The sequence below is a fragment of the Onychomys torridus genome, chromosome 1, assembly GCF_903995425.1.
Source record: "Onychomys torridus chromosome 1, mOncTor1.1, whole genome shotgun sequence".
NCBI lineage: Eukaryota > Metazoa > Chordata > Mammalia > Rodentia > Cricetidae > Onychomys > Onychomys torridus.
This window is the reverse complement of record NC_050443.1, coordinates 30,074,888-30,102,886: the sequence shown is the minus strand read 5'-3', so window position 1 is coordinate 30,102,886 and position 27,999 is coordinate 30,074,888. Positions and strand designations below refer to the sequence as shown.

The following is a 27,999-nucleotide window of genomic DNA, read 5'->3' as shown; positions in this document are numbered from 1 at the left end:
CTTTCCCCTTCTCCCTTGTTTTGAGACAGGGTCTCACAAAGCCCGGGCTGACGATGATCTTGAACTTCTGCCTACACCTCCACCTCCCAAACACTCGGATTTTAGGACTGTACCACTCTGCTTGGATCATGCAGTGCTGGGCATCAAACTCATGTTTGATCTTTGTGCATGCTAGGCAAACTCTCTATGAACTGAGCTACACCCCCGGTCCAATCAACCTTTCCCTCTCTATAGCCAGGAGGGTGTTAAACCAAGTGAGGCCAGAAAATGAAGCTCCTTCCAGGACCATGGAACACCCAGCTGTGCCTTCCTGTGATATGCCCAAGAGTCAACACATATAAGTGTATCTTCCTGTGAATGACTGATGTGAGGTTTCTATCATTTACAGGCAGAAACTTCCAAGAAATATAGGTTCTGATGGGAACCAGAGAGCCAGGAAGTGAGGTGAAGTGGGATTTGTGATGGGGCACATTCTCCCCAGCCTCTCAGGGCCTGGCTAAGCATAGGACAGGACACTGGTGGCCATACCTATAGCAGACATTCTCAGTGCAGGGGTTATGGACTCGGACGATGATGAAGACGTGCTGGAAGTGTGAGCGGATGTTCTTAGGGGTGAAGGGCAAAGCGCCTGGCTCCTGGAAGATGATCGTCACGATGTCATTCCCTATGTGCCTCTTCCTCAGCAGCTGGAAGCAGAGAGGAGGTAAGGGTCACAGACCAGCTCCAGGAATCCTACCTAGACTGCCTTGCTGGCTCCCCATGCCCACTCCCACCAGAGGGCGCATGTGAGCACTGGAGCCAGGCCTTGTCCCCAGATGCTCAGAGCCCTTCTGGCTCCTTCTTACTCAGGGGCATGGACAAGGCCAAGGAGCCCCCACATGTGGGCCCCTAGCCTCTAACACTGCCTGTTCCCCTCCCCACACAGGCCCGGAAGCTCTTCAAACATCCCAGGAAAGCCTTCCACTTACAAGCAGTGGAATGGCTGTCCCTGCTACCCCAGAGCCCCAGGTGGCTTCCTTCCTTCTTAACTCCTTGGGACTTTTCAGGATTCTGTCATCTCTAGCAACTCTCCAAGACCTGCCCTGACCCCAGCATGCCTCTCTGCTTTCTTGTGTCCACACTTGGCACTGGGGCCTTCCCTCTCCTTGTCTCAGTGACAAGACAACGGGATATTGTTTTGGTTGCTGCCTGACATGTAAGGAGTCATGGCAATCTTACTGCAGGAGGACTCAGGATGGTGGCCTTTGGTCTGCTCAGGCCACATGGACAATGACAGTCTCACCACAACGCGCAGGCAGGGCCAATTCCAGGTGGCTCAGAGCGCCCAGGGAGCCACGCCCTCTCTCCCCTGAATCCATCTCCAAGGGAGACCCGAATGGGTGTCTTCACAGTTCTTATTGATTTGTCGGGATCATACCCCAACCCTCTTTTTTGGGAGGTGGGGGAGACAGGTCTCATGGAGCCCAGGCTAGGACTTAAACTCAATACGCAGCCAAGGATAATCAACTCCTGATCCTCCTGCCTCACTAAGGGAGCTGGCCACCATGCCTGATTTTGTTTTAATTATTTATTTGGAGATTGGCAGTCTCCTGCCTGAACCATTTTAGCTGGCCTGTTAATTCTTTGTTTGTTTATTTTGAGATAGGGTCTTCCATGTAGCTCTGGCTGTCCTGGAAGTCCTTAAGTAGATCAGGCCAGCCTGGAACTCACAGAGATCCATTTGCCTCTGCCTCTCTAGTGCTCAGATTAAAGGCGTGTGCCAACATGCACAGCACCAAAAATTTTTAAATTTTTTTGTTTGTTTTTGGTTTTTGAGACAGGTTTTCTCTATATTACAGCTCTGGCTGACCTGGAACTCACTTTGTAGACCAGGCCGCTCTCGAACTCACAAAGAGCTGCTTGCCTCTTCCTCCTGAGTGCTGGGATTAAAGGTGTGCTTAACTACAGTTGGCTGATTTTTAAATATTTTATTTTTATATGTATGGGTGTTTTGCCTGCAGGTACATCTGTGTGCCATGTACGTGCTGTGCTCTCAGAGGTCAGAAGAGGGTTTCAGACCCCCTGGGACTGGAGTTGTAAGATACCATGTGGGTGCTGGGAACCGAATCTGGGTCCTCTGGAAGAGCAGCCTGTGCTCTTGAGCACTGAGCCATCTCCAGTTCTGGGCCTGTTTGTTAGTTCTCTATGTGTCTGAACTGTATGACTGAGGTTGCTGAATACAAGACTTGCTTCCTGTGGCTAACCTCACATGAGACTCATCTCCCAGGGACATCTTCAATTCATGACTTTGCTGAACCTTCCCCAAATCCTTAGTGGCAATAACGCACATGGCTGCTTTTCATAAGATGGGAAAGCTTGGCTCAGAGAAGTTAAAAGTGACCTGTCTCCTGTCATGAGGGATGAAGGCAAACAGGAGGATCCCATCTTGTTTCTGGTTTTGACTCTACATGATAAGCTTTCTCCAGCCCCAGTACTCAGGAACAGGCCCCCTGCTTTCTACAGGTATTAGTTGCCTCATGCTCAGGGCCCAGGCATGGAAGCAAACACCTTTCCCAATACCCATGAGGCATCATCAGGACTCTGTTGTCACTGTGTAGAAGGACCTGCAGCTCAGAGAGGTGCCATCACTTTCCTGTGGTCACAAAGCTGGCAGGGGACAAGGAACTCAACTTCAGGTTTAATCCCGACGCTTTTGAGAGAGTGTTATTAGGGTATCCTTAGGAAATGGCTTGTATTTGACTAGTTTTGACTTACAGAATCTGGCCCCTGGCCCCTGAACGATTCTCCCTTTCCAGGGTGCCCATGTACTTCAGCCTTGGCTCACGGGTCCACTCCACCCCAGGCCTAGTCTCTTTCTTCTGGTGTGACTGAAAGGTGGGGTCAGAGCATGGACTGTGGGAGCATCTCTGCCATTGATAAAAAGATCTATGAATGAAGCCACTACAGAGAACAGTGAGGGTGAGGATTCTCAAACCTCTAGATCCAGCCATACCTAAAACCAGCCCTTTCCAAGAACCCTGGGTTCTATAACCCCATTTTATGCTTTGCTTATGCCGATTTGGTTTGAGTTTGTGGTCAACTTTATTGAGTCATTTACTCTTCTCATTCATAAAACTGGTGATGACTCAAGAGACCCCGAAGGGAGATGGAACAGCTGGAGGTAAGCAGGGTGACCAAGGACCAGTAGGAAGATGTGGTACCAGGCATCAAATCACCTCAGGCATTGTCTGGAACTCCCAGGGAAATGACCATGGTACCGAGGGTCTCTAAGACCTCCATCTGATTCACAGGACCATGCCAAGAGGGCCATCACTGGGCAGAGGGGTTGGCGGATGGCCACCAGTTGTAAGGGGGGGTGAATGATTTGAGACTAACTGTGCCCCAGCTGGGGACCACTGACCTGCTGCCTGTTGTTGGGGGTGTAAGGGAGCAGGGTGGAAACGTGGAACATGATCTCGTAGTCCTGGTATGTCGTGTAGAGAGAGTGGGTCCCCGTGGAGTCCGCTGGGATAGAAACACCAGTTAGTACCACAGTCCCTAAACTCCTGGGTTTCTGCCGTATCCCACAGGCCATCTGCTTGCTAGTTTTTAATGCAATGCTTTTACCTACAACCACTCTTTTAAAATGAAAGAAATAAAAAGAAATCTCCCATTATATAATGTGCTGATTACAGCACGCACTGCCACACCTGGCTGAGTGTCTTTTACTATATGCAAACAAACCCTTGATATACTGCCATGTTCTTAAAATACTTGGCACACAAAAGGCATCCTTCAGTACATGTTCTCCTGAGACTTACGATGTATGACAGGTGGTCCTGCCCTGTGTCCCTGCCCTGCAAACATCACAGTCCTGTGCAGCTCCTGGTGTCCTCCAGGTGACTATGGCAGAGTGGACAGAGCACATGTGCAGCTCCTCAGTCAGACATGAGGGCTGACTTCAAACCTCCCGAGAACACACTGTGCTGTTTTCCCAAGTGGGGGCACTACTGATCCTAACAGCGCCGCTTACCTTCCACGCCTGCACCCTCACCTGGCACCACCAGACCTGGCCAGGCAGACAAGCAGTGGCTCCTTGACACCTCAGTGGTCCCTCCTAAAGTTTTTGTTTGTTTTTTAGTGACACTGAGCTGGAATCTAGGGAAATGCTCCATCCTGAAGCAGTACCTGATGCCTCCCTCTGACCACTTACTTATTGTCTGTCTGCCTGTCTGTCTATCTATCCATCTATCTATCATCTATCATCGAGACATGGTCTTGTTATGTATTCCTTGGCTGGCCTGAAATTTACTATGTAGACCAGAATGACCTCATGGAAATCTACCTGTTTCTGCCTTCTAAGAGCTGGGTGGGATTAAAGACCTGCCCCATGATACTTAACTTTTTTTTTTTTTTTGGTCCCCCCCCCCCCCCCCCCAGCCTCCAAGACAGGGTTTCTCTGTGTAACAGCACTGACCATCCTGGAACTCGATCTGTAGACCAGGCTGGCCTTGAACTCACAGAGACCTGCCTGTTTCTGCCTCCCCAGTGCTGAGATTAAAGGTGTGTGCGACCACGACCCAGCTGTTTGTTTTTTGAGACAGGGTTTCTCTGTGTGGCCCTGGCTGTCCTGGAACTCAGAGATCCGCCTGCCTCTCAAGTGCTCTCCACTTACTCTTGACGTCCAGCTGGGCGGCGTACTTCGTGAAGCCCTTCAGACAGACCTTCTCACCCAGGAGGTCCAGGAACTCCTCAAAGGCAGGGCCAGCTTCCTCGTTGTTGTACATCTCCTCCTCTGAGCTCTGGCCTGCCTTGCAGTACAGGATGCCGACCTTGTGCTTGCGGCACAGCTGTGGGGGCAGAAGAGCAGAGCAGGTCCAAGGAGGTTGGAGGGAATGGGACAAGGGGAGACCTGAGGTGCTGAGCCCAGGCACTGCTGGGACCACTTGGGAACTCAAGCCACAGCTAGTAGGGAAGGAACCAGTGTGGGGCATGTCCCAGAGAGGCACAGGAAGGTACCCACTCTGTCATCTGTCTCTACATGGCTGAGAGAGTGTATGATGTTCTCAAGGCAGAGCTGGGAGCTGAGGCTGGCTCCTATAGGAGATGACTGGGCATGGACTGAAATTGTGCCAAAGCAAAACCTCAGCTACTTGGGGTCTGCACATGTCTAGAAGTCCAAAAGCAATGCCAGGGGCTATGGACAGGCCAGATGGCAGTGAGTGGGTTTGTGTTCGTATGCTGGCACTCTCTCCCTCTTCATAAGCCTTGTGGTGTCAACCTCACCCCTAGGCTGTTTCTGTGACACTCCTCTTGGTACCTTTACAATGTGCGGATAGCTCCCTCCTGTTGGTCAATCTGGTTAAGTGAGTCTGTTACTTGCTAAAAATCAAGGCGGAGATGGAGACAGAAGGCTGCCCGGTGAGGGCTGAAGGCGGCCCCGCCCCTGGCTCACCCCTTGCTCATCGAGCTTCAGCAGCTGCTCTGTGACTTTGGGAGTGTTGAGAGCCAGTCGCAAGCAATGGATGTTGAGCTCTGGGATGACGTATTCCAGTGCATCCTTCAGGGGCAGGCCCCGCCCCGTCCCGTGCTTGGTGGCTGTAGGTGTGGCATCCTCTAGAATGGAGCCCCGAAGCGTGATGAGCTGCTCAACAGAGAGAAGGGGTGGTCAGGGGCGTCTCGGGGCTTTGAGGGGCTACTGCAAATGAAGGGTCCTGTCTTCACAAACAGGTATAGCTCGGTAATTCTAGGCACTATGAAGGTCAAGGCTGGATGATTTTGAGGCCAAGGCTAACCTGGGATACACAGTGACTCTGTCTCAAAAACAAGCAAACAAAAAGCAACAATAATAGCCCCCCCAAGGCCCTCCCCCCCAAAAAAACCCAAACCCAGAGCTGGGTGTGGTGGGCTGTAATCCTAGTTTGGGAGGTGGAGATAAGAAAGTAGTTTAAGCTCATCCTTGGCTACAGAGTTAAAGGCTAGCTTCCCTACACGAGACCTTGTCTTTTTTATTTTTTTTTAAGATTTATTTATTTATTTTGTATACAGCAAGTATGACTACAGGTCAGAAGAGGGTAGCAGATCTCATTACAGATGGTTGTGAGCCACCATGTGGGTGCTGGGAATGGAACTCAGGACCTCTGGAAGAGCAATCAGTGCTCTTAACCTCTGAGCCATCTCTCCAGCCCAGAGACGTTGTCTTAAAAAAACCCTAAACCCTAAAGTGCCCCCCCCCCCCACTCCGCAAAGGGGGACGATGAGAAGGATCTTAGCAGCCTGAAGCAGAATACAGAGTCTGAGCAAGGACTCAGAGATGCTATCTCCTCCCTGAGATCCTGAGCCTCAACCTTCTCCTCCGTGGGACAAAACCAGGCACTTGATGGTGAAGAGGAGGCTGAGAGATGACACACTCTTTTCTTCAGCACACATGCTGGCTGCTGCCTCCTGTGTGCCAATCTATTTCAGGTACAGAGACAAACAAAGACCCCGGAGAGCTGACAGGGGGGTGGGGAGGGGAGTCAAACAGGGAGCCGGACCCCAGATGAACCGAAGAGGCTCCACAAAGGAGGGACTCGGTTGTTCCTGTGACAGCTTACATCGTACACACGTATGCCACATCCAAGACCTGCCAGGCTGGGAAGCTGGTGCCAGCCTGGGTCTTGAATTGTAGCTCTTGCTGTTCAAGCAGTTTCATGAAAAACACCATCACCAGGTACTCCAATTTGGTCTGGGGTGGGGCTGGACACACACCTGTGCACATACATACATGTGTCTCTGTATGTGAATGTACACATACTTTAAACCCTCTCAGCTGGCTGTGCTATGCCATAAAGGTTGAAAATGTTTAGTCAGAGGCCACTGCAGACCTCTTCATCAGATGTCACCACTGCCCAAGCTTTTCCTACAGCTGACTATGTGACCAATGTCAGGAAGTGAATTAAGAATCCTGTCTGGTCAGGACGTTTATCGGCCCACGACTTCTTGTTGGGGACATCAGTGTAAAGGGGAGCCATATGAACTGAGTCCTGATGTTCCTACCTCGCAGTTTCTTTTTCTGTTTGTTTCTCAAGACAAGGTTTCTCTGTGTAGCCCTGGCTGTCCTGGAAGTCACTCTGTAGATGAGGCTTGCCCTTAACTTAGAGATCCACTTCCTTCAGTCTCCTGAGAGCTGTATTTTTGGAGACAAGGTCTTGCTATGTAACCTAGGCTGACCTTGAACTTGCAGAGATCCCCTGTCTTACCTTCTGAGTATTGTTACTACAGACTGGCACTACCAAGATCCTTCAAGATAGTTTTCTTTGAAAAAAAAATTGCCATCTAGTACGGTCTACACACATGTAACTGTTACAATACACACAAAAGGCTAATTACCTAGTCATGTGCCCCCAGATCACTTGGATATTCTGACTTTCAGGACCAGTTTATTCTCTCCTACTTTATTATTTCATTATCGTTGTTGTTGTTGTTATTATTATTATTATTATTATTATTATTATTATTATTATTATTGTCAGGAGTGTGTTTGGGGGCTGGGGATGGAATCATGGTCCTGCTGGGAAAGTGCTATAATCCAGAGCCCTGTGTCCAGCTGACAGTCACTATTCTATTATCTGGCTTCCTCTCCTCCCCTTTTGAGTCAGGATCTCATGTAGCCCAGGCTGGCCTCAAATTCCTGATTCCTGTTTCTCCTTCTTGAATGCTGAAATTATAGGCATGTACTGCCATGCTTGGCTTCTCTCTCTCTCATTTTGAGACAGGGTCTCATTCTATAGTCTAGGTTGGTCTTGAACTTGAGATCCTGTCTCAGTCTCCGAGTGACAGGTGTGCCACTGTGGCCAGCCTGGTTTCTTCCTCTGAGGACTGTGTGTATGGGATTCCAGCACGTTGCACTGAGAGGAAAGTCTGCGCTGCCGTGGACTTAACCCTTCCCAGCGCTGCTGAGCACAACTGCTTTGAGCACTGGACAAATGAGCAGCACTGTTGGGAACGTCCACAGAAGCACCTCTTGGCGCCCAGAAACACATTTCCTTTTGAATTTATACCTAGGAGACAAATTGCTAAATCACCCAGACATGCTAATCTTCAGTTTTACGAAAACTGCCAAGTAGTTTTCCAAGTGGTTGTTCCAATTTACACCCTGCTAGTCCTGAGAGTCCCTGCAGCCAGGTCCTCTTGTCAGGAGCTTGATTCTAGCCATCAGGGTAGGCCAGGCCCTAGGCCGGGCTGAGTATGTGGAAGCCACAGCAAGAATGTACAGAAAGGTACAAGAAATACCACAAGACAAGCAAAAAATCCTCCCCCAGGGCCTGTTCCAAGCTGTAGTTTAAACACAAAAGATGATCAGTGTTAACTGCAAAAACACTCTCCTAAGTCAACAGATACACGAAGCAGCAAAAGCATGCCATGATTTGCTGCCAGGCATGCAGCCCACCCTTGCCAAACAGGACCCAGGCAAGAGGCGTGTAGAAGGAATGGAGTGATCTCATGGTTGGGAGTTCCCAGTTCTGGCCGTGGTCATTAACAAACAAACACATCTCTTATCGGGAGCAAAGCAAGCGTGAAACACGGGGAGCAGCGATGGAAAGCCAGGGGTTTTGCTCTCCAGGCTGGGTGGCCTTGGGGTTGTGGGTTTCCTTAACGCATCTACAGGATGAGCATCTTTGTATCCTAACACTGTTCTGCAGGACTCTCTGCCGCAGGCGAGAGCCAGTGGGGACCAAAAACCTGCTCTGGAGACAGCAGGTGGCTTGTGGCTGCGCCTGGCCCTGGTCACTGCCCACTGCTGTGCACTAGAAAACCTCTCGGTTCCTCCTTCTGGCCAGGGGAGGAGAAGCAGGGCACTGGCAGGTCCTGAGAAGCTCCTCTCTGCTCCACGCCTTGGTCCTGTCACCTCCCACTGGCACAGCAGCCCAAGTCTCCCTGTCCTTGTCCCACTGCCAGCCCATTCTCTCCCCAGCAGCTGGAGTCATCTGCTGAGCCCTCTGACATCTGGTGTCCCTGTACTGAGGGTGAAAACCAAGTGAGCTGTAAAAAGGACACGGTGGCACATAAGCAAAGAGGGGCCTATCTGTCAGAGTCAGGCCCACGACTAACCCATTCGCACGCTGGCTGCTCTTTGTGCTGGGTGGTGGGAGTCCTTCAGGGACTTCAGGTTACTTGAGGTTCTATCAGCCTGTGTTTGAACCCAGCTTCACCTTCTCCCAAGCTCTGTAACCCGGGGCAAATCGCTAAATTTCTCATTTATTCCCTCCTTCCCTTTTTAGTTTTTGAAACCCTTTCATGGAGCCCAGGCTGGTCTCAAACTGGCTAGATAGCTGAGGCTGGCCTTGAACTCACTCGCCTCACAAGCACAAGGATTACAAGTGTGCCCCACCGCATTTGACTTATATAGATTTTTATTAATAGAGAGTTTTGTTATATGGTCCTGGCTGGCCTGGAACTTTCAATATTTCCTCATTGACAAAATGGGGATAAGAATGCCTAGTGTGGTTGTACACACCTGCAATTCAGATATTCTGGAAACTGAATAGGAGGGAGAGTCCAGGACAACCTGGGCTAGGTGAAGTCTCCAGTAAAGAAGTCCACACACAGAGCTGGGTATCCACTAGTCACTGCTGAAGGCAGGTAAGGGTCAAATGTACAAAGCCACAGACAAGCTACAAACCTAAAATGCTTTAAGGAGGAGGCTGCAGCCCCCTTCCCACCCCTCAAAAGGATGCATCAGAGATATGGGGAGGCACACACAAAACTAGATGTGCTGACTAGGCACAGATATCCCACCACACAACAGAATTACACTGGTTTCTTCACTTTGTAAGACTTCCCCTCTACTTTGCATCCTTATGTATTATTGAAAGTCCCAACAATCAGCATTAGGATGTATGTATGTCTCTGTGTGTATGTACTGATAAAAAACTAAAACCCCAAACTCCTAAGCCTATCAAAGCTAAAGCCTAACTGGGCACAGTAGCATATGCCTGCAATCCTAGCACCGGGAGGCTAAGGGCAGCGGGACTGTGAGTTCCATGCCAGCACTGGACATGATGGTGAGTGAGGGCCTGACTTGAAAACAAAACAACAAAATCCAAAATCTGTCAAAAGTCCCACTTGCCAGGCTCAAGGAGCACTGGCCCAGCTGGTGGAGGCTGGCTGGGAAACCTGAGGAGTCACTGGCCCGGGGCAGCCAGTGGTCAGGTGTGTGGTGCTCCTGCCTCAGTGGGAAGCTGGCTCAGCCGAAGCTCACATGCCATCTGCTGGGAGACATGGGCCCACTGGAGCCTGTCTGCTTGGCGGCTGGGGGAGGCCATCTGGGACTGGCCAGGCTGCCGTCTTGGAGAGCAGCCCGGGCCCCATGCTCTGGTGTGCAGGGCCAGAGGCGAGTGTGTGGACATGAGGACTGAGCCCTATCTGTCTAGTTTCCATCATGGCCTCCGCCCTCCTGGAAGAGTTACAGTTATGACAGGTTGTTAGTATTGCAGGATCTGGTACTCGGAGCTCCTCCAGCCCCGAAGTCTGTGCAGCCACTTCCCAGCCTCAGTGTGAGAGCCTGTCCCCACCTCTCTAGAAGTCAGGTCACAGCTCCAAGCCTGTTTTACTGAGGAAGAAACCAAGACACAAGGAACAGTCACCTGTCCAAGTCATGGGGCCCGTGGAGAACAGCCCTGGACAGACAGCCTAGAAGGTACGGGGGTGAGGAGAGACAGGAACAGGGCATCCCGGATCTGCCAAGGGGTGACCTTGAAAAGTAATTCTCTATCTGGCTCCAGTGTCCTCGTTGGGAGTATCGTGCAATGAGGTGACAATGGGGCCTCTGTGGCAAGAGCTGAGAGAACCACCGGGACAATGCGCCCGAACACTGAGTGGATGCCCGGCAGTGAGCGGGCTGCAGTTTTAGCGTAGGTTTCTGGGCTGCTGGTACAAGATTTGGGTTGTATGTCTCTGCCCTGCCTTCATGATGGAAAGGGCCCCAGGAAGGAGTGAGGAAGTGTGCAGTCTACTGTTCCTCCCGCAACTCCAGATGATGGGAGCTCAGGCCTGAGGGCCTCACAGGGCAGCTCAGCGGTCTGAGCCCAGGGTCGGCATGTAGGTGAGGGGAGACAAAGGCTTGGCTTGCATGGTGTGTGTGTGTATGAGAGAGAGAGAGAGAGAGAGAGAGAGAGAGAGAGAGAGAGAGAGAGAGAGACAGAGAGAGAGAGAGAGAGAGAGAGACAGACAGAGAGAGACAGAGACAGAGAGAGACAGAGAGAGACTGAGACTCTTAGGGTAGAATTCATGCTGAAGCTCAGGCTGGACTTGAACTGATGCTATCCATGTGAGGACCACACTAGCTCCGACTCCCTGAAGTCTCGGCTATTTCAGAGGTGCCTCCATTGGCCAATCCCACCAGAGCCAATGGTTTCCCTGCTGTGTCTTCCACCTTATCACCACGTACCCTGGCATGGGTTATGAAGGTGTCTTGTGAGACACTGCCATCCCCCAAGAGAGCAGTCTTCAAGCTACTTTGCCGCCTTGGTCACAGAGCCCAGCTTGGGGCTGTGAAGTGACTGAACTGGTAAGTCTTGGTGGGGTGAGTGCATCTCAGATCTGTGGCCATGAGGCCAGGTGGCAGGGAGCAGTTTCCAATTACCAAACAGGAACTAAAGCAGCAAAGCCATACCCTGACCTGCTGAAAAAGCACTCAAGTGTTCCGACCCTAGGTACAAATGATGTACTGACATTTATCATTCTAGGGGCTAGAGAAAAGACTTAGTGGTTAAGAGCACCGTGTAGCCGGGCAGTGGTGGCGCACGCCTTTAATCCCAGCACTCAGGAGGCAGAGGCAGGTGGATCTCTGTGAGTTCCAGGCCAGCCTGGGCTACCAAGTGAGTTCCAGGTAAGGCACAAAGCTACACAGAGAAACCCTGTCTCAAAAAAACAAAACAAAAACAAAAAAAGCACTGTGTACACCAGGCATGGTGGCACATACCTCCAGTCCCAGCACTTGGGAGGCAGAGGCAGGTGGATATCTCTGTGAGTTCAAGGCCAGCCTGGTCTATATAGTGAGTTCTGAGCCAGCCAGAGCTACACAGTGAAACTCGGTCTCCAGGAAAATACATACACACACAAAAGAAAGCAGCAGCTGCAGAGCTCAGGTTCAGTTCCTAGAATCTACATGGTGGCTCACACCCACCTATAACCCCAGTTCCTGGGCTTCGATGCCTTCTTCTGACCTCCACTGAGGTCACTTACACCGCATGCACGTGTGAGTCAGCTGAGTTCTTATGTCATGAACAGGTCCAGTGTAGGGGAGGGGCGGCTTCAACTGTCAGGTGACCCCCTGAGGCAGCCGAGTGGGGTGGCCAGAGGATGATGGACTGAGAGACAGGCCCTGCCTCTCACGGGAGGGTCCTAACTGCTCTGTATTTGCTCTGCCACAAGTGAGGACAAGAGCGCCACCAAGACAGCCGGCAAGACTTCGACACTGGTGTGAGCTAGCCTGGGCAAAGGCTGAGCACAGGCTGGCCCCGCAGCGCTAAGCTGCTTGCTGCCATTGCCGCTGCAAGAGTATGCATCTCTCCTGAGTACACACACGGTTGGTTTCTCACTTCACCAGCACTGGCCCCCGGGTTCTAAGGGACTCAAGCTGGGGGAACTGTCACCTCACATTCTGCCTCGGTGCTCAGCTGGCCAGAAAGGGGAGCAGAAGGAAAGGCTGGCTAAGAAACAGGTCCAGACCTCCTGCAGTCCGGGCAGGTGCTTTTTGGGGCCCACTCCCCTCAGCTGCCAGAAAACCTTGTGCCATCCGGTTGAAGGCCTCTGCTGGGTGGGGCACTTGTCCTCAGTGCCTCATCTGCTTGCCAGGATGAGCTCAAAAACTTGGCTGGCCCAAACTCAAAGTAAACTCCCTGGCAGTGGTAGCCTGCTGGGTTTTTATGCCAGGGTGGAGGCCCGGCACACAGGGGTCCTCAGTGTGTGGGCCGGTGTCAGCTGGCAGCTGCCTCTCTGGAAATGCTGCCTTTACATGGCTCTTTCAGAAGGTGCCATCACTTCTGCATTGTTAACTCCTTTTGTCCTGCTGGGGACTGAACTCAGAGGCAGGGAGCGAGGCAAGCTAACACCACCTTTCTGACAGATGTGGTGGCCCATGCCGCTATCTAAGTATTCAGAGAGTGGAGGCAGGAGGACCAGGAGCTGAAGGTCAGCTGAGGCTACATGAGACAAACTCTCAAACAAAAGAAAAGCACTCCACCATTCCTGCTGAGGACCTTCTTCTCCTCTTTCCTCTGCTCCTTGGGAGGCTCCCATGGAACTGTCAATCTCGGCGTCAGGGCGGTGGCTCTCGCCCTAAGGTGGAGCATGTCCTAGATCTGGCGGTCTCTCTCCCACCCGCCAGTGCCTGGCCCAACCTGTGGGTGTGGGACCCACGCAGAGCCAATCAGGGATCCTGCAGACATGAATCATCCTTCTGTATGGAAAGCTAATGCCATCTAGACGACCTGGGCAGGGTCCCTTTGCCCAGGACTGAAGACGGCATGCTGGTGACAGAAGAGAATGGCATTCATCACAAAACGGAGGCCGGGCCAGTCAAGCTGAGCAGAAGAGGTGTCAACTTCTGCAGTCGTGGGGCTGGAGAGATGGCTCAACACTTAAGAGCGCTGGCTGTTCTTCCAGAGGACCCAGGTTCAAGTCCCAGCACCCACATGGCAGCTCACAACTGTCTGTAACTCCAGTTCCAGGGGACCTGACATCTTTCACACCAATGCACATAAAAATAAAGTTAAAAAAAAAAAAAAAAAGTTCTGCAGTCTTGCGGAAGACGGGTCAATCTGTGCCCACAGCAGTTTCTATCCCTGACCTATAGCTACAGACATCAGTGCGATCTCTTTGAGGCCTAGCCAGAAATACATTTCTGTCACAAATCACTTGTACTGGTGTGGGAGTGCGGCACCATGCCCTTCCCCATTGCCGGGGCTAACCTGTAACACAGGGGTGGCTGGGATTCTTAGCTCAGAACGGAGCAGGTTGGTCAATGGTGGTGAAAGCTGCGTAACATGTTGGCAGGGCTTGCTGTGATACCCCAGGCCTTCCCAGACTGAGGCTTGGCGTCCTCCTTAATTCTTGAGTCCTGAAACGACCCCTCCCCCCAACCCCACCTTTTTTCCCCCTTATGTTCATTGGAGTCAGTCTCTTGAGAACAGATTCGTGATCCTGAGCTTTGTCATCACCTGCCAGGTTCAGATCCTGGCTCGGCTTCTTATCACCCATGTGATTTCTGAGTCTTAGTTTTCCCCTCTGTAAAATGGACAGACTCACACAATCCTATTACTGGGCTTCTTAGCAGACATAGCAAGGACGTCCTTGGCCTGAACCTGGTAGAAGGAGGGCGCAGAAATGGGAATGGCCCTACCTCTCGAGTCCGGAAGATGATCCTATACTGGTACTGAGGTCCGTGGTCCTTATGATCCTCTAGCTTCTCCCGCTTGATGCTCACCGCCACAGGCCCCAGCTTTTCATCCACGCCAAAGTAATTGGCATGCTCTGCAAAGGGAGGTCAGGAAAGTACGGTCAGAGGCCTGGAAGGCGAGGGCACAGCCCGTGGCAGTCTGCTGGTGGTGCTCTGGGAGGAGGCTAAGGGGCCCGAGGCCAGTGGAGAGACCCTGTGAGTTTGGGCAAAGCCTGGCTCTCTGTCCCGGAAAGTCGCAGGCCTTTCTGAGTCTCAGTGTTCTTATCTGTGGCTGCGCACAGTTCAGAGCCCGTGTGTGAGTGAGACCATGACAATGAAAGGCTTGGTTCAGAACACAGTGGGTCATCAACCCAGGGTCACTGAGATTAATCCTGGCTCTGTTAACGGCTTGCTGGGTTTAGCTCCCATTAGCTGTTGTGAAGCAGTTAAGCCCTGAGCCTAGGGAATCTCCTGCCAGCACAAATTCTGGGTTGAGATTAGATATAAGGCCCCAGCCAGGTCACATGACGGGATTCTTAGCAGTCAGATGGGCTTAGCTCAGCAATGTGAGGATTAATTGAGTTAGTACGGCACCAGGCTGGCACACAGTATGCATACAGCTTAAATGCAGGCCAAGTAGCCCAGGGCCTTCGATCTGTTCAGGGCCCTGACATAGATCCCTAAGTCATGCCTGTATCAGACCTAAGTCATGGAAATACTGAAGGTGACAGCCGTAAATGAGCCAGGAGCCAGGTTTCTGCTCTCCCCTTTTCCCTGGACAAGCTGAAAAGATTTTTACCAGGAAACAGTTCTTTCTGATATCCAACCATAGTGGGTTTTTGTTTTGTTTTTTGGCGGCATCCTACCAGCAGCCTGTGTGACTCCTGTTCCAAGCCTTCATGTCGTTATCAGCAAAAAGTCAAGAACACAGCAGATATCTGCTTCTTGTTCTCACCCTGGCATTCTGTATATTTAACTGACAGTCCCTGTTTTCAGATGCACCTGGGTGAACCCAAGGCTAATCCAAAATAAGGGGTGCAAACTAATCAGGATGGCACAGCACACTGTCCTCCACAGGTGGGAGCTCACTCCTGAAGAGGCTACTGGATTTGCCGTTGGTTTTTCCACCTATGCATAATGCCCAGCATCTCGGAGATCCCAGCACGTGGTCAGTGCTCAACAGACATTAATCACAGGCCTCCACGGCTACAAAGCAGTCATTTTAGAAAGGCTACTTTAAAAAACTGGGGGAGTAGACAGGTCTTACTACATATTACTCTGTGTTGTCTTTGAATGTGCTTAGACTAAGCTGGCCTCACGCTGGAAATCCCTCACCTCAGCCTCAATACTGGGATTCAACTGTGCGTCGCCATGCCTGGCAGGACATGGTTATCTGCCTCTTTACTTTCTCTTTTGAGGCAGCGTCTACCTCAAACTGAAGATCCCAGCTGCCTCAGCCTCCTGAGTGCTGGAATTACAGATGTGTACTACCATACCCTGTTTCTTGGCGAGTTATTAATTAATTAATTAATTAATTAATTAATTAATTAATTAATTATGCATAGTGTTCTGCCTGCATCTCTGGAAGCCAGAAGAGGGCACCAGAATTCATTACAGATGGTTATAAACCATTATGTGGTTGCTGGGAGAACTGAAGTCACTCAGGACCTCTGGAAGAGCAGCCAGTGCTCTTAACCTCTGAGCCATCTCTCCAGCCCCCTTGGTGAGTTTTAAAAACCAACATGAAATATCCCTTTTCACTCCTTAGGCACTTTTCATCATCTTGGAATCCCGTGCTACCAAAAGGGGCCCTCATGGTGCCTCAGCAGCCTTCTGCTAGCTAGGACCTGGGACCTCTACTTTACCCCTTCCCTGTTCATCTTGGTGCTGTTTTGGTTGGGGTATGGGATCCACTACAACCAACCCCTTTTCTCCCATGAGGTCAACCTGCAGGGTGGACTGTCACAGAGCCAACAAGCTATCAGACAAGACACTCCAACCCACGGTCGAACTCGGTGTTGGCTCCAGAGAACACTCTGAGCCCTGTGGAGAACCTAGCTGACATTGGTTACATTTGACAAGAACCATTTATTTATTTTTGGTGGTGCTGGGGCTTACTGTCCTCCTGGCACCGAGTGAGTGTGCCTCCCGGCACCCTTAGTAATGACACAGGGTCAGATAACTTAGCAGTGGGTGTGTTTCAAGGACAAGCTGGGTCCCCAGCCACTCGCCCGCATCACCTTTGCCCACAAAGTAGTCCTGGTAGTAGCGAGCACCCAGGTCCACGTGCTCGATGCTGTACTGCCTGGGCCGGCTCTGTGTCCTTTGCTGCTCCTTGGGTACCTCCAGCACCGAGATGCTGGCATTGGTGCGGTGGGTGCTCAGGGTGGGCTCCGCTATGTGGGCTTCGCTGCTGCCCCCTGGGGAACCCAAGGAGGCCCGGGAGAAGCTGACATTGCGCTCTCGCTCCCCACCGATCTCATTGCGGAAGTGTGGGCAGCTAAGCAGAAGGTCATTGCTGTTGTCATCCCCCAGGTCCTGCTCCAGGTTCTCTTTGCAGTTCAAATCCTCTGTGCTGGTGAAGGCTGGGTCCAGAGTCCCCAGGCTGTGGGCCCGTGATGCTGTAAGGGTCACCATGGCCGAGGCCGCCGAGGCCCCTGTGGTGGTGTTGCGCCTCTGGGCCACTGACCCCCTGTTGGCAGCTGCCTCGTTGAGGTCAAACAGCAGGCTCTGCACGTCAAAATGGGCAAAGCTCTTTTGGCAGACCCATGGTCTGCTGGCTTCTGGGGGGCTTCGACCCTCCTCGGCCTCTCCCAGAGGCCGCCCCACCTCCCCCTCAGGTTTACTGCTCCTCAGTTTCCTGAAGATGGACGAGTCCACAGTGTCCCCACTGCCCAGGCCCCACGCAGGTTTCTTCCGGGCCTTCTCCTTTTCCTTGAGAGGCTGCAGAGTCTGGAGACTATCTCTGGCAGGCTGGCCATTGCGGGGGTCCCCCTTGGCCCCACAGCTGCCTCCTGGGAGAACAGTGCCAGGGTCCACCCGCAGGAGCTCACTGAGGTTCTGGGAGCCGCGAGCCTCTGGCTGCTCACTGCGGAACTCATTGAGGATGTCGAAGAAACTCTGCTCTGGCACACCCTGCACGTCGATGGAGGATGTGCTGCCGTACTCCCGGAAGAGGGGCAGCACCCCTGGGTGCCGGGTTCCCCGCGACTCTCCAGGTTCCTCCACGTCACACTCACTGAGGGTGATCTCGCTACTGCTTCGGTGTCGCAGAGGGAGGAAGGCCCGGCCAGGGGACCGGGGCCACCCATCCTGGAATTCTACATCTTTAGACCTCCTCCTGGAGAGTCGATGGAAGGCTCTGGACCCTGAGGGAGCTGGGGTGCTGGAAGGGAGCTGTCCATTCTGTAAGTTTCTCATGGAATGGGTCATTTTGGTGGATTTCACACCATCTGTGTCCTGTGAGGGGCTGGGATTGCTCTGCTCTCTCAAGGCTTCTCGCTTGGGTGGCCAATCAGCCACTCTGGCACGCACACCCATCTTGGGCATCGCAGGGGTGGTGGGGCTAGGGCGGGTGGTGGCAATGGCTGGGCTTTCACCAAGTGGCTGGGACATGCTGCCGTTCTGGGCCCAGAATCCCATGGGAGTGTAGTCCCCAGGGTGGGGCCCAGGGAGGATATCGGTGCCCCTGGCCCCACAGCTGGCTGCCAGGTCCACACCATCATTGGGAAGAGGTCGATAGGTGGTCATAGTCCTCGGGCACTGGAGTGCTGCTGCCCCTGGAAGTCGTGGTACAACTCTATGGGGTCCCCTGGCCCTCAGCCATTGTTCAGGCCCGCCAGTCCTAGGACAAAGGGTGCTGGCCCTTGAAAGTGCACTTGAAGGTTGTGAGCCTGTACAGTCCAGTCCTTCACCATCGCTGTGGACAGCAGTGCAAGTGTGACGTCAGGAGGCAAGCTTCATGCAGGGGGCTCCCGGCAGTGGCTCAGCAGGGAAGAAAGAGCAATGGCTGCAGGCCATGGCCTGTGGGTGGTGTAGGCATCTTCTCAGCCATGCTGCAAGAGAAGAGGAGGGAAAGTGAGACAGGAGCAGTATACTCTACTCCCCAGAGGCAGGAAATGCGGCTTTTCTTGGTGGAGGACCCAGCTTCACTCATTTGAAAAGATTTTTATGGAGGGAGCCTGCCTTCCCGCCCTCCCCTTCCTCCCTGCTGTGTAGTTTTGAACTTGTGGTGATGCTCCTGCCTCTTCCCCAGTGTTGGGATCACAGGAGGACACCACTGTGCCTAGCAAGAGTTTCGAGCACATACAAAGCAGAGAAAGGACTGTGATGGCCGCCCATCACAGCTCCATTAGCCCCTTGCCATTCCTGTTTCATCTGTTCATCCAGCCATTACAAACCCAAGGCCTGTGCTAGCTCTACCACTGAGCAACATTCCCAGACCTCATTTTTCCCTTTACTACTGTATCGAAAGCATGTATTTCTTTGTGTGTCTGCTCTTGAATGCTAGAGAGCATGTGTAGAGGTTAGGATGGTCTGTAGGAGGATGGAATCGGTTCTCCTTCCACCATATGGTGCCTAGGGATTAAACTCAGGGTGAGGGAGTTGGGTCTCTCTTTCCACATGTAGGTCCTGGGAATTGAACTCAGACTGTCAGACTTGCCAGGCGGTGCCTTTGCTCACTGAGTCATCTTGCCAGCCCCTCTTTGTTTTTTTAAAAATATTTTATTTTTACTTTCTGCACTCCTGGAGATGTCAGACAAGTGCTCTACCACTGAGATATACCACCAGCCACTAGGTCATTTCATTCATACATACTTTCCAGTTCCTATCTCTAGCAGACAAAGTCTTAGAGAAAGAGAGAGAGAGAGAGAGAGAGAGAGAGAGAGAGAGAGAGAGAGAGAACACCACCATGACCTCATTTCATATCCACCAAAGCTCACAAAAATTCTTTATTACTCAGTGATACTGTCTGCCTTGGGTCTCTGTTATCTCAAAGGGTCTTTTGTTGAGTTGGTCTGCTCAAAAGAGGAGCCAAACAAGATCTCCACTCTGCTCTGGCGGATGCTCTTCCTGTCTCACCCACTCCATCTTTTGTCCTATTGCAATGCTTGAGGAAGGACCAGAGGCCTACCCAGTGTGATGGCCACCCTCAGGATCCCTGTGGTTCCGTTTAACGTGCTCCCCCTTGCCTGTATTTCCTTAATCTGATGGACTTGCAGAGGGCAGACTTACTGCCCACTCTCTCTACAGCTTACTTGATCCCGCCTCCCTGCCAGGAGGGGAAAATGACAGACAGAAAACCAGAGCCTCAAAAGCTCCATGGAAAGAAGCTGCAAAAGTGTTTCCAGACACTGTGTGATTAACAGACATCTTAGTGCTTCCTAGCGGAACCTCCCTCTCCTCCAGGACTCCACATTCCTCCTCCAGGAAACCCAGACTCCTCCTCCTGGCCACAAGCCACCAGATCTACTACTGTGAACGTGCCTGCGTGGCCTTCTTCACCTTTCCAGGGAGCTTTCCACCTAAGCTGTCCGACAGGTCTGTCGCCCAGTCTGCTTGCTTCCTATTTTTCTTAGCAGTTGCCATCAGCTGAATCTCTTTTGTATGATATCTGTTTGCCCCACTGCCTCCACGCCAGGCTCTCAGCTCTAGAGTGGTAAGGCCACCTGTGCTGTTCACAGCTGTGTCCTTACCACACTCCTGCCCGGGATGTTCTGGCACTATCTGGAGATGGGTCACCAGAGATGGAGCATACACCCCAGTCCACAGGCCCACGGAGAAGGGGCTCCCGTTTCTAACACTCCCCAGAATCACTTCTCTTTGTCTCTACCTTGAGTGAAACTCTGCTGGAGAAGAAGGGAAGAAGGTGTTCACCGTCTGTGGCTGAAGCCGCTGGGTATCCCAGCAGTGCTGCCGCTTCCGGCTGGCAGGACTCGCTTCATTCAAGAGAGCAGTGTGGGGTGGCGTGAGTACCTGGGCTGGAGTGACCTATAACTTTTCTGTCCCTTAGACAGTGTTCTATTGGTGTGAAGACGATACCACGAGTATGGCAACTCTTACAAAAAGAAAGCGTTTAATTTGGGCTGGTTTATAGTTTCAGAGGTTTAGTCCACTGTCATCAAGGCAGGAGCGTGGCGGCACACAGGAAGACATGGCAGCTAGGAGTTCTACACCTGGATCAGAAGGCATCAGGAAGAGAGACACTGGGACCAGCCAGGCGGTGGTGGAGCACACCTTTAATCCCAGCACTCTGGAGGCAGAGGCAGGTGGATCTCTGTGAGTTCGAGGCCAGCCTGGGCTACAGAGAGAGTCCCAGGCCAGCCAGGGCTACACAGAGAACCCTGTCTCGAAAAAACCAACCAACCAACCAACCAACCACCCACCCACCCACCCAAAGCCCAAAGCTCACCCCAACAAAGTCACGCCTACTCCAACAAGGCCACACCTCCCAATAGTACCACTCCCTGATGACCAAGCATTCAAATATGAACCTATGGGGGCCGTTCTTATTCTAACCTCCACAGTCTCTAAGGCTAGGTGTAGCTACTCTGGTCGAAGACCTCCAGAGTGCTTGCCTAATGAGGAGGTGGATGCCCTTGTATGCTCATGCAGTGGGTGTTTCCTAACACGTTTAGAGATACAGCATGAACTTTAGGGAAAACAAAGAGGGGCGCACAGAGCAGGTGCATGGGCCAAGGTAGGAGAGACATCAGCCTCTGAGATGGAGAGTAGAAGAGGGAGGGAGGGAGGGAGGGAGGGATCAAGAGGGCCTATTTCCTGTGGGTGTCCACGAGGGAGGGTAGAGGAACATTCCTTGAGACACTTGGGAGATGACACAGGGCCAGACCCCAGGGAGGAAACAGGGAAGGCAAAAGGGGTGAGGCCGGGGCGCCCACTGTGAACCACACAGCAAGGGCCTGGTCCTCCATGTGGGTCCCAGACACCCCATCTGAGAGCTGAGACTATCAGGTCAGCTCCGTTTTCAGAAACAGTCAGCAGTCTAGAATTTCATGAGGGTTTTCCCCATCCAAAAGGCAAAGGCAGCAGGGGTGGTGTCAACAGAAACCACCGTGCAGAGAAGAGTCCCAGGGGAATTTCAGGAAACCCTGGGTGTGTCTGAGCTCCTGCTCCCCTCGGTGCTCGAGAACACACTCATTCTTTAATTCATAAATGGCTTCCTGCCCGTGTGATGGGAGATGGTGTATCCCCATTCACACAGAAGAGGCGGCAGGCTTCCCTCTGCATGGCAAACCACTGTCCATGGCCTGTGCTTCCTGCCTATTAGTGAGCCCTTTGCTTCTTCTGACCTGAGCCTTGCAGGCACTCCACTGCTGAGTCACACCCCAGGCCTGAATTTTCACCTTCCATCTCTCTTCATTTTTAGACAGGCTTCACTAAGTAGCTCAGGCTTGCCTTGAACTTGTGATGTTCCTGCTGTTAATATTCTGACCCACCTCTTGGGGGCCGCCCTGAGAGACCTGCCGTAGAAGCCTCTTCTTAAGGAAAAACTCTGCTCTCTCTCTCTCTCTCTCTCTCTCTCTCTCTCTCTCTCTCTCTCTCTCTCCCCTTCCACATCCCCTTGACCCTCCCCCTCTTTCTCTCCTCATCTCTTATAATAAACCATTTCCATGTGGATGTAGCGTCTAGATTCTGAATGTCCACCTGCTACCCTGCCCGCATGGAGTGGGTCGTCCACCAGCCCACCGCTGTGCATCTGCCCAGCATGCCAGCATGGTTCCCTGCATGCACAGGATACCCTCAGGGTCCCCGCGTAATAATTCATAACACCTGCCTGAGTAGCCTCTGGAGTCCTGGGATTATAGGGGTGCACCACCATGTCTGGCTAGTTTTATGTCAATGACACAAACTAGAGTCATAAGAGAGGAGGGAGTCTCAATTGAGAAGATGTTTCCATAAGCTCCGTTTGTAGGCATTTTCTTACTTAATGATTGATGGGGGAGGGCCCAGCCCATTGTGGGTGGTGCCATCCTTGGGCTGGTGGTCCTGGATGCTATAAGAAAGCAGGCTGAGCAAGTAAGTCATGAGGAGCAAGCCAGTAAGCAGCACCCTCCATGACCTCTGCATCAGCTCCTGCCTCCAGGTTCCTGCCCTGCTTGAGTTTCTGCTCTGACTGCTTTTGATAATAAACCATTAACTGTGAGTGAAATAAACCCTTTCTTCTCCTCAAGTTGCTTTGGCCATGGTGATTCATCACAGCAATAGAACCCCTAACTAAGACAGGGGCATCACTGAGAAACTACAATGACTGTCCACAAAGTAAGGGGGTGGGCTGAACATGGGTAGAGAAGCTGGGCTGCAGCCTCTGGTGACTGGTGGATGTCACAAGGTGGACATGTTCTTGTTTGTATCCATTTATGGACTGACTCCACCATTAAACTGTCAGAACTCAGGGATGCTTCCCAGGATGGCCTGGGCAGAGCTGTGCTCAGTGGAGGGTTGTGTGGGCCAGAAATTGCACAAAGATTTTTTTTGTCCTCTGGGTCACGCTGGGGCTGGGTGGACAACTGGTGGCTCAGTTGGAAACCTGACTTGCTGTGGTTGGTATGTACCTCCTGACAGATGGGTTCTCCTGATGGAATTTGGCTTCCAGTTCTGTGTACATTTTCAATCACACCCTGCTGTCAACACACACAGATGTTCTACAGGCCTGGGGCTCTGCTGTGATCCCCTCCCCAGGCACACAGCTGGATCTCTGTGCTGTTCTGAGCTGAGTGGTGCTCACAGCTTCTGGGGCTTGTTGAGCTGTCCCATGCTAAAAAACACCTAAGTCTTCCCATGAGGGGAGCCAATTGTGAGAGAAGCACAGCGTGTGCCCCAAACCCAAATGGTTAGGCTCCAACAGTGGGGTGCCATGGACCAGCGCCTGACAGTGACCCAACCTCACCATGGGAAGTGGGGAGATTCCTGCTTCTCCATCACCACTGTCCTTCTAGGCTGAACATCTCCAACTTGAAAAAAGTGAGTCAAAGGGTATTCTGGGCTACATAAGATCCCCTTTTTATCTATCTATCTATCATCTATCTATCTATCTATCTATCTATCTATCTATCTATCTATCTATCTATCTATCTAAGTTCAGGTGCCAATATGATGCTACAAATGGAAAATTCCACTGTTGATTTCTGGCCCCAAGCATTCTGGGTTCCACTTGCACTCCCATTCTTCCAGAAGGCTTTGGGGGGAGCGCCCACCCCCGTTATGGAAACTTGAGGGAGGGAAGGTGGTGTATCCTGGAACCACGGGAGGCTCACAGTACACCTGGACCTACAGGGTATCACTCAGTAGCAGGGATACTGGCTTAGCTTTTCCCTGGGACTCTGGCTCCCTCTTGATGGTACTTCCCTGGTCCTTACATACTCTTGCTCCTAATGAGATTACCAAGTTTGGCTTCTGTGGATCCTGGGATCACATGCCAAGAAGGTAGCTGAGGAAGTGTAAGTGGGGGAAAGGCAGGGTATCCCCAGGGTCAGCAAAGGGGTGATGCAAAAGGCAGTCAGCAGGACCCACTGAGTGCCAAGTGACCAGATTCTATCTAAAGGTGGCAATGAAGACCTAATTATTTCCTAACTAGGGGCCAGGGATGGTGGCTCTAGTCCTGGTTAGAGAAACAGGGCATAAGGTGTGTCCTATCCTTTCTCGCTACACAACCCCACACAGTAGGGACACCCACCATGCCCATTTCAAAAATGGGGCAAGGACAGTGAGATGATCAAGTCACTTGGGAGGCAGCACAGTTAGGATTCAAACCATGACAGTCTGGCCCCCAACCTTGACCAGTCTGCTCTAAATAAAAGACAAGTGTGCTGTGAGGTTATATGAAGAGGTGGTAACAGCTTAGTGGTTCCAGGCCAGTGGAAGTTTGAGCAATACCAGGGTCCATGTTACAGTACCCGAATCTCATTAGGAAGAGTTGACGTAAACACAGTCCATTAGCCCCACAACAGTGACCCAGGCCTTGACGATGAAAACCTGTTTTGTATTCAGTGCCAAAGAAGCCAGAAGATTCACGTATTTAACTGAAAGGGGCAGTGTATACCTAGAGCTATTACACCCCACCTGGCCCTGGTAACCTGCCCTGCTTCTAAGAGTGTTTAATAGGCATGCTTCTTTTCCCTGGGGTAGTGAATGGAACTCATACATTGAAGTTCTTAGTGAGCGTTCTCTTTTATTTTTATACCGTCACATGTCCAGGCAGGCGCATGGGCGTGCACACTGCTGTCAATACAGAAGAGCCTAATGCATGTGAGCAAAGGATAGGCCGAGTGCATCTGGATGACTCAGTCCAGGAAGGACAAAGCGCCTGTAGGAAAAGTGAGACAGGGCAGTGGAAAAGAACTGTGAGATGTCCATGAGCCTGAAGCAGGGGAATGAGAATGTACACTGACTGTGTGCTGACAGCCCAAATGTGTGCTTACAGTATGCTAAGCACACTGCCAGAGCTTTATGCTTAAACTGCTGATGCAGCCCTTGCCTTAAAGCTGATGTGCCGTGTGCAGTGGTGCATGCCTTACCTCAGCATCAATGGGTTGACCAAGAGTTTGAGGCCAGCCTGAGCTACACATGAGACCCTCTTATAAAACAGAACAAACTCTGGAGACTCACTAGTTCCAGATGGACAGTCCCTGTATCAGCCTTGATCTCTGGCCATGGTCCCCAAACCACTTATATCTTTCCCCAAAGCAGAGTCCTGAGGCCTGGTGATCTGCTCAGACCCTACCACACAGAGGCTGAACTCACTCTAAGGCGTACACTGCCACATCTCCGTTGTTTTATTTTGTTCTCTTGTACAGTTGAGTTCATATAGGCTAGAGGCTCATGTGATCATGTGCTCATAAAGAGAGAGAGGGAAAAAACCAGCAAATAAGTCAACGCCTTGAGGGTTGTACCACTAGCTCCTGGAGGTCTCCCCTGCACAGCAGCTGTAGCATCGAGGACTAAAGTGAAGACCACCCAGGTTCCATGCTGACTGCCACCAAACAAGCTAGATCTTAGGCACACAGAAGAGCCTTTCTATGTCTCCAATTCCTATCTTTAAGATGGAGAAGATGATATGGCTTCAGTTTGAGCAGAGTCCTACCTCTGTTTATGTCAAGGCTCAGCACACTCACTGCATGGTGACATACCACTATACCAAGCAAATCAAATGTGGCCTTGTAACAGCTCCTTCTGAATTACAGGAATAGCCCCCTTTCCCAGGAGCCCAGAGCCTGGGGTGGAGAGGTAGCCCCTGGAGCACTGTGGGACCGGATGGGTGAGGGAAGGAGTCACCCCCCAGAGCACATGTGGCTTGAACATCTTGTTCCAATCTGGACACAGTCCCACTCTCTCCAAATGTAACTCTGAAATGCACAATTGGAAAGAGATGCTTCCTGGCCATCAGCTTAGGAATGGCCCACCCAGGAGCAACAGCTATGTCCTAGAAAGGGGGAGGTATGATAGAGCCAGGCCTCAAGGGCAGGAGGAAGAGCCTGTAGGGTGACTACATGTTGGGGGACATGGCCTCTGCTCCAGGCTGCCTGTGGGTGTCTCAATAGCCAGCTCACTGGCAAACTACAGCACAGGGGTCACTGCTGCCCAGCATCTCCACCATCATCATAAGAGGCAACAGTGGGTGGGTGGTTACACAGGCTACAGCCAGGCTGAGCCCACAGATGAAACACTTAGGGGGTTCCCCTGTAAGGATTGCTCCTGTGGCTAGGCTAGGCTCCTGGACAGAAGATGGCATCCTATCAGCATGGAGCCTGACTTGCAAGCTAATTCCAGCTAATTGCCACCGAAACCTGCTAAGATCACATCTGTTGGGCCTGGAGATTAAATCAATATTTGACAATCTTGATTAAACACAGCCAGGGAATCCTTGTAAAAGAACAGCTGTTCAAGCTCCATCCTATTCCGGGGGGTGGGGGAGTGCTGGGCTGGAGTCCTCACCTGAAGATGGCTATGCATGAGTGGAGACCCCAGGAGAGTGATCAGAAAGGATTCTGTAGGGACAGACAGAGAGAAAGGGGTGCTGGACACACCCTAAACTGAGCCTTGTCTCTTAGGTAGCATTCTCCTGACACAGTGGTTTATCCTAAGTTATCCCTGATCCCTGACTGCCATACCCTTGTCAGAACACAGGACATCAACCCCTGGGCTCAAGCCTCTATTTACTACCAAGTGAACACTTAGGCAAAATGCACTCAAAATAGGGAAAATATCCAAGATGGACCACAGGATGGGAGAGAAAGAGTGGGTTTCTACTCCTGGATTTGGCTGACTCCAAGGTCAGCCCTATGACCCCTAGGCAGTACAGCACCACTTGATTGCACCAGGTATCACAAGTAGGAGAAGCCAACCCCCCCCCCCCCACCCCCGTCTGTGGAGCTGAGGCCCCAGCTGCAGCCTGCTCCATCCAGTCCATGAGTCTTCCCACAGCAAGGGTGTCTTGACCCCCAAACACCACCAGTCTTTCCATTTTCATACTTTGCTTCTCAACAACAAAATTGCCTTTATCCCTGCTGATCCTACATGGCACTTCTAGGGGGTACTTATTATCTCTCCCACTTTACAGAGTACAGCTCTGGGACTCAAAGCAGCAGCCACCCACTGAAGAGCACAGAGAGACCAAAGGTACAAGTGAGACTCGAACCTTGGCACATCAAATCCACAGCCATCACAACCAATGTCCATGAATAGAGGCCTAATAAATGCCTGCCCCCAATCTCTGGTAACATTGGCAGGAATCCTCAGGCTCTGCTATCAGCCTGCAGGGGATCAATTTGCAGCCCCACTAAGTACCACAGATAATGACGGTGTCATGTGTCAGCCTGCTAGCTTACCTAGCAAGGAGGTCCCCAGGAGGCACTTCACACAGTAAATGGTAACCCTTAGTCACTGGTAATACACACACACACACACACACACACACACACACACACACACACACACCCCTTAGATATATTTATGTCCTCTGGAACTGGGGTTTGTAATGGCTGTAAACTGCCATCAGGGTTCTGGGAACTGTACCTGAGTCCAAGTGCTCTGTTAAGTCATCTTTCCAGCCCCACGTGTGTGTGTGTGTGTGTGTGTGTGTGTGTGTGTGTGTGTGTGTGTGTGTGTGTTCAGCTGGTGCAACAGTGAGGCGGACCTTACAATACATTGAAGGGGGGAGGGTGTCAGACATCCAAAGACCTTCCAGACACTGGCTACTCACTGCTCTACCTCCGGCTCCTGGAATGGTGCTGAGGTAAGGTAGCAAGTCTTCCCCATGGAAGCAGGGAGAGGCTGAAGAGATGGCTTGGTGGGTAAAGAAGTACAGGCTGTGCAAGTGTAAGGGCGAGAGTTTGAATCCCACAATCCACATAAAAGCTAGGCATTGGTGGCTTGTACCAGTCACACACGCAGGCAAAACACCAATGCACCTGACAGAAAAATCAAAAAACTATAGTGCTAAAAAAACATTCTAACTATTTTGTAACCATTTACCTCCCTCCCTTCAATCTAGGTCAACACAGTGGAAAGACCTAGAAAGTTGACAGTGGTTCTGGTGGGTGGGGAGTATAGGTCTTCAGAATCCTCAACCCTGAAGCTCC

General features: G+C 51.6%; 1 protein-coding gene across 3 annotated transcripts in view; it reads right to left on the bottom strand.

The window, feature by feature from the left end:
- The window catches only part of Sipa1l3 (signal induced proliferation associated 1 like 3), a 207,223-nt gene that overhangs the window by 69,917 nt on the left and 109,307 nt on the right, over positions 1-27,999 (bottom strand). For all 3 annotated transcript variants that reach the window (XM_036187739.1, XM_036187759.1, XM_036187749.1), the window contains 6 exons: positions 16,642-18,456; positions 14,366-14,496; positions 5,435-5,623; positions 4,655-4,829; positions 3,401-3,504; positions 529-686 (listed from right to left, as the gene is read on the bottom strand). In XM_036187739.1, the coding sequence (XP_036043632.1) occupies positions 529-686; positions 3,401-3,504; positions 4,655-4,829; positions 5,435-5,623; positions 14,366-14,496; positions 16,642-18,151 (2,267 nt within the window). In that variant the 5' untranslated portion in view covers positions 18,152-18,456. The remainder of the gene's footprint in view (positions 1-528; positions 687-3,400; positions 3,505-4,654; positions 4,830-5,434; positions 5,624-14,365; positions 14,497-16,641; positions 18,457-27,999) is intronic.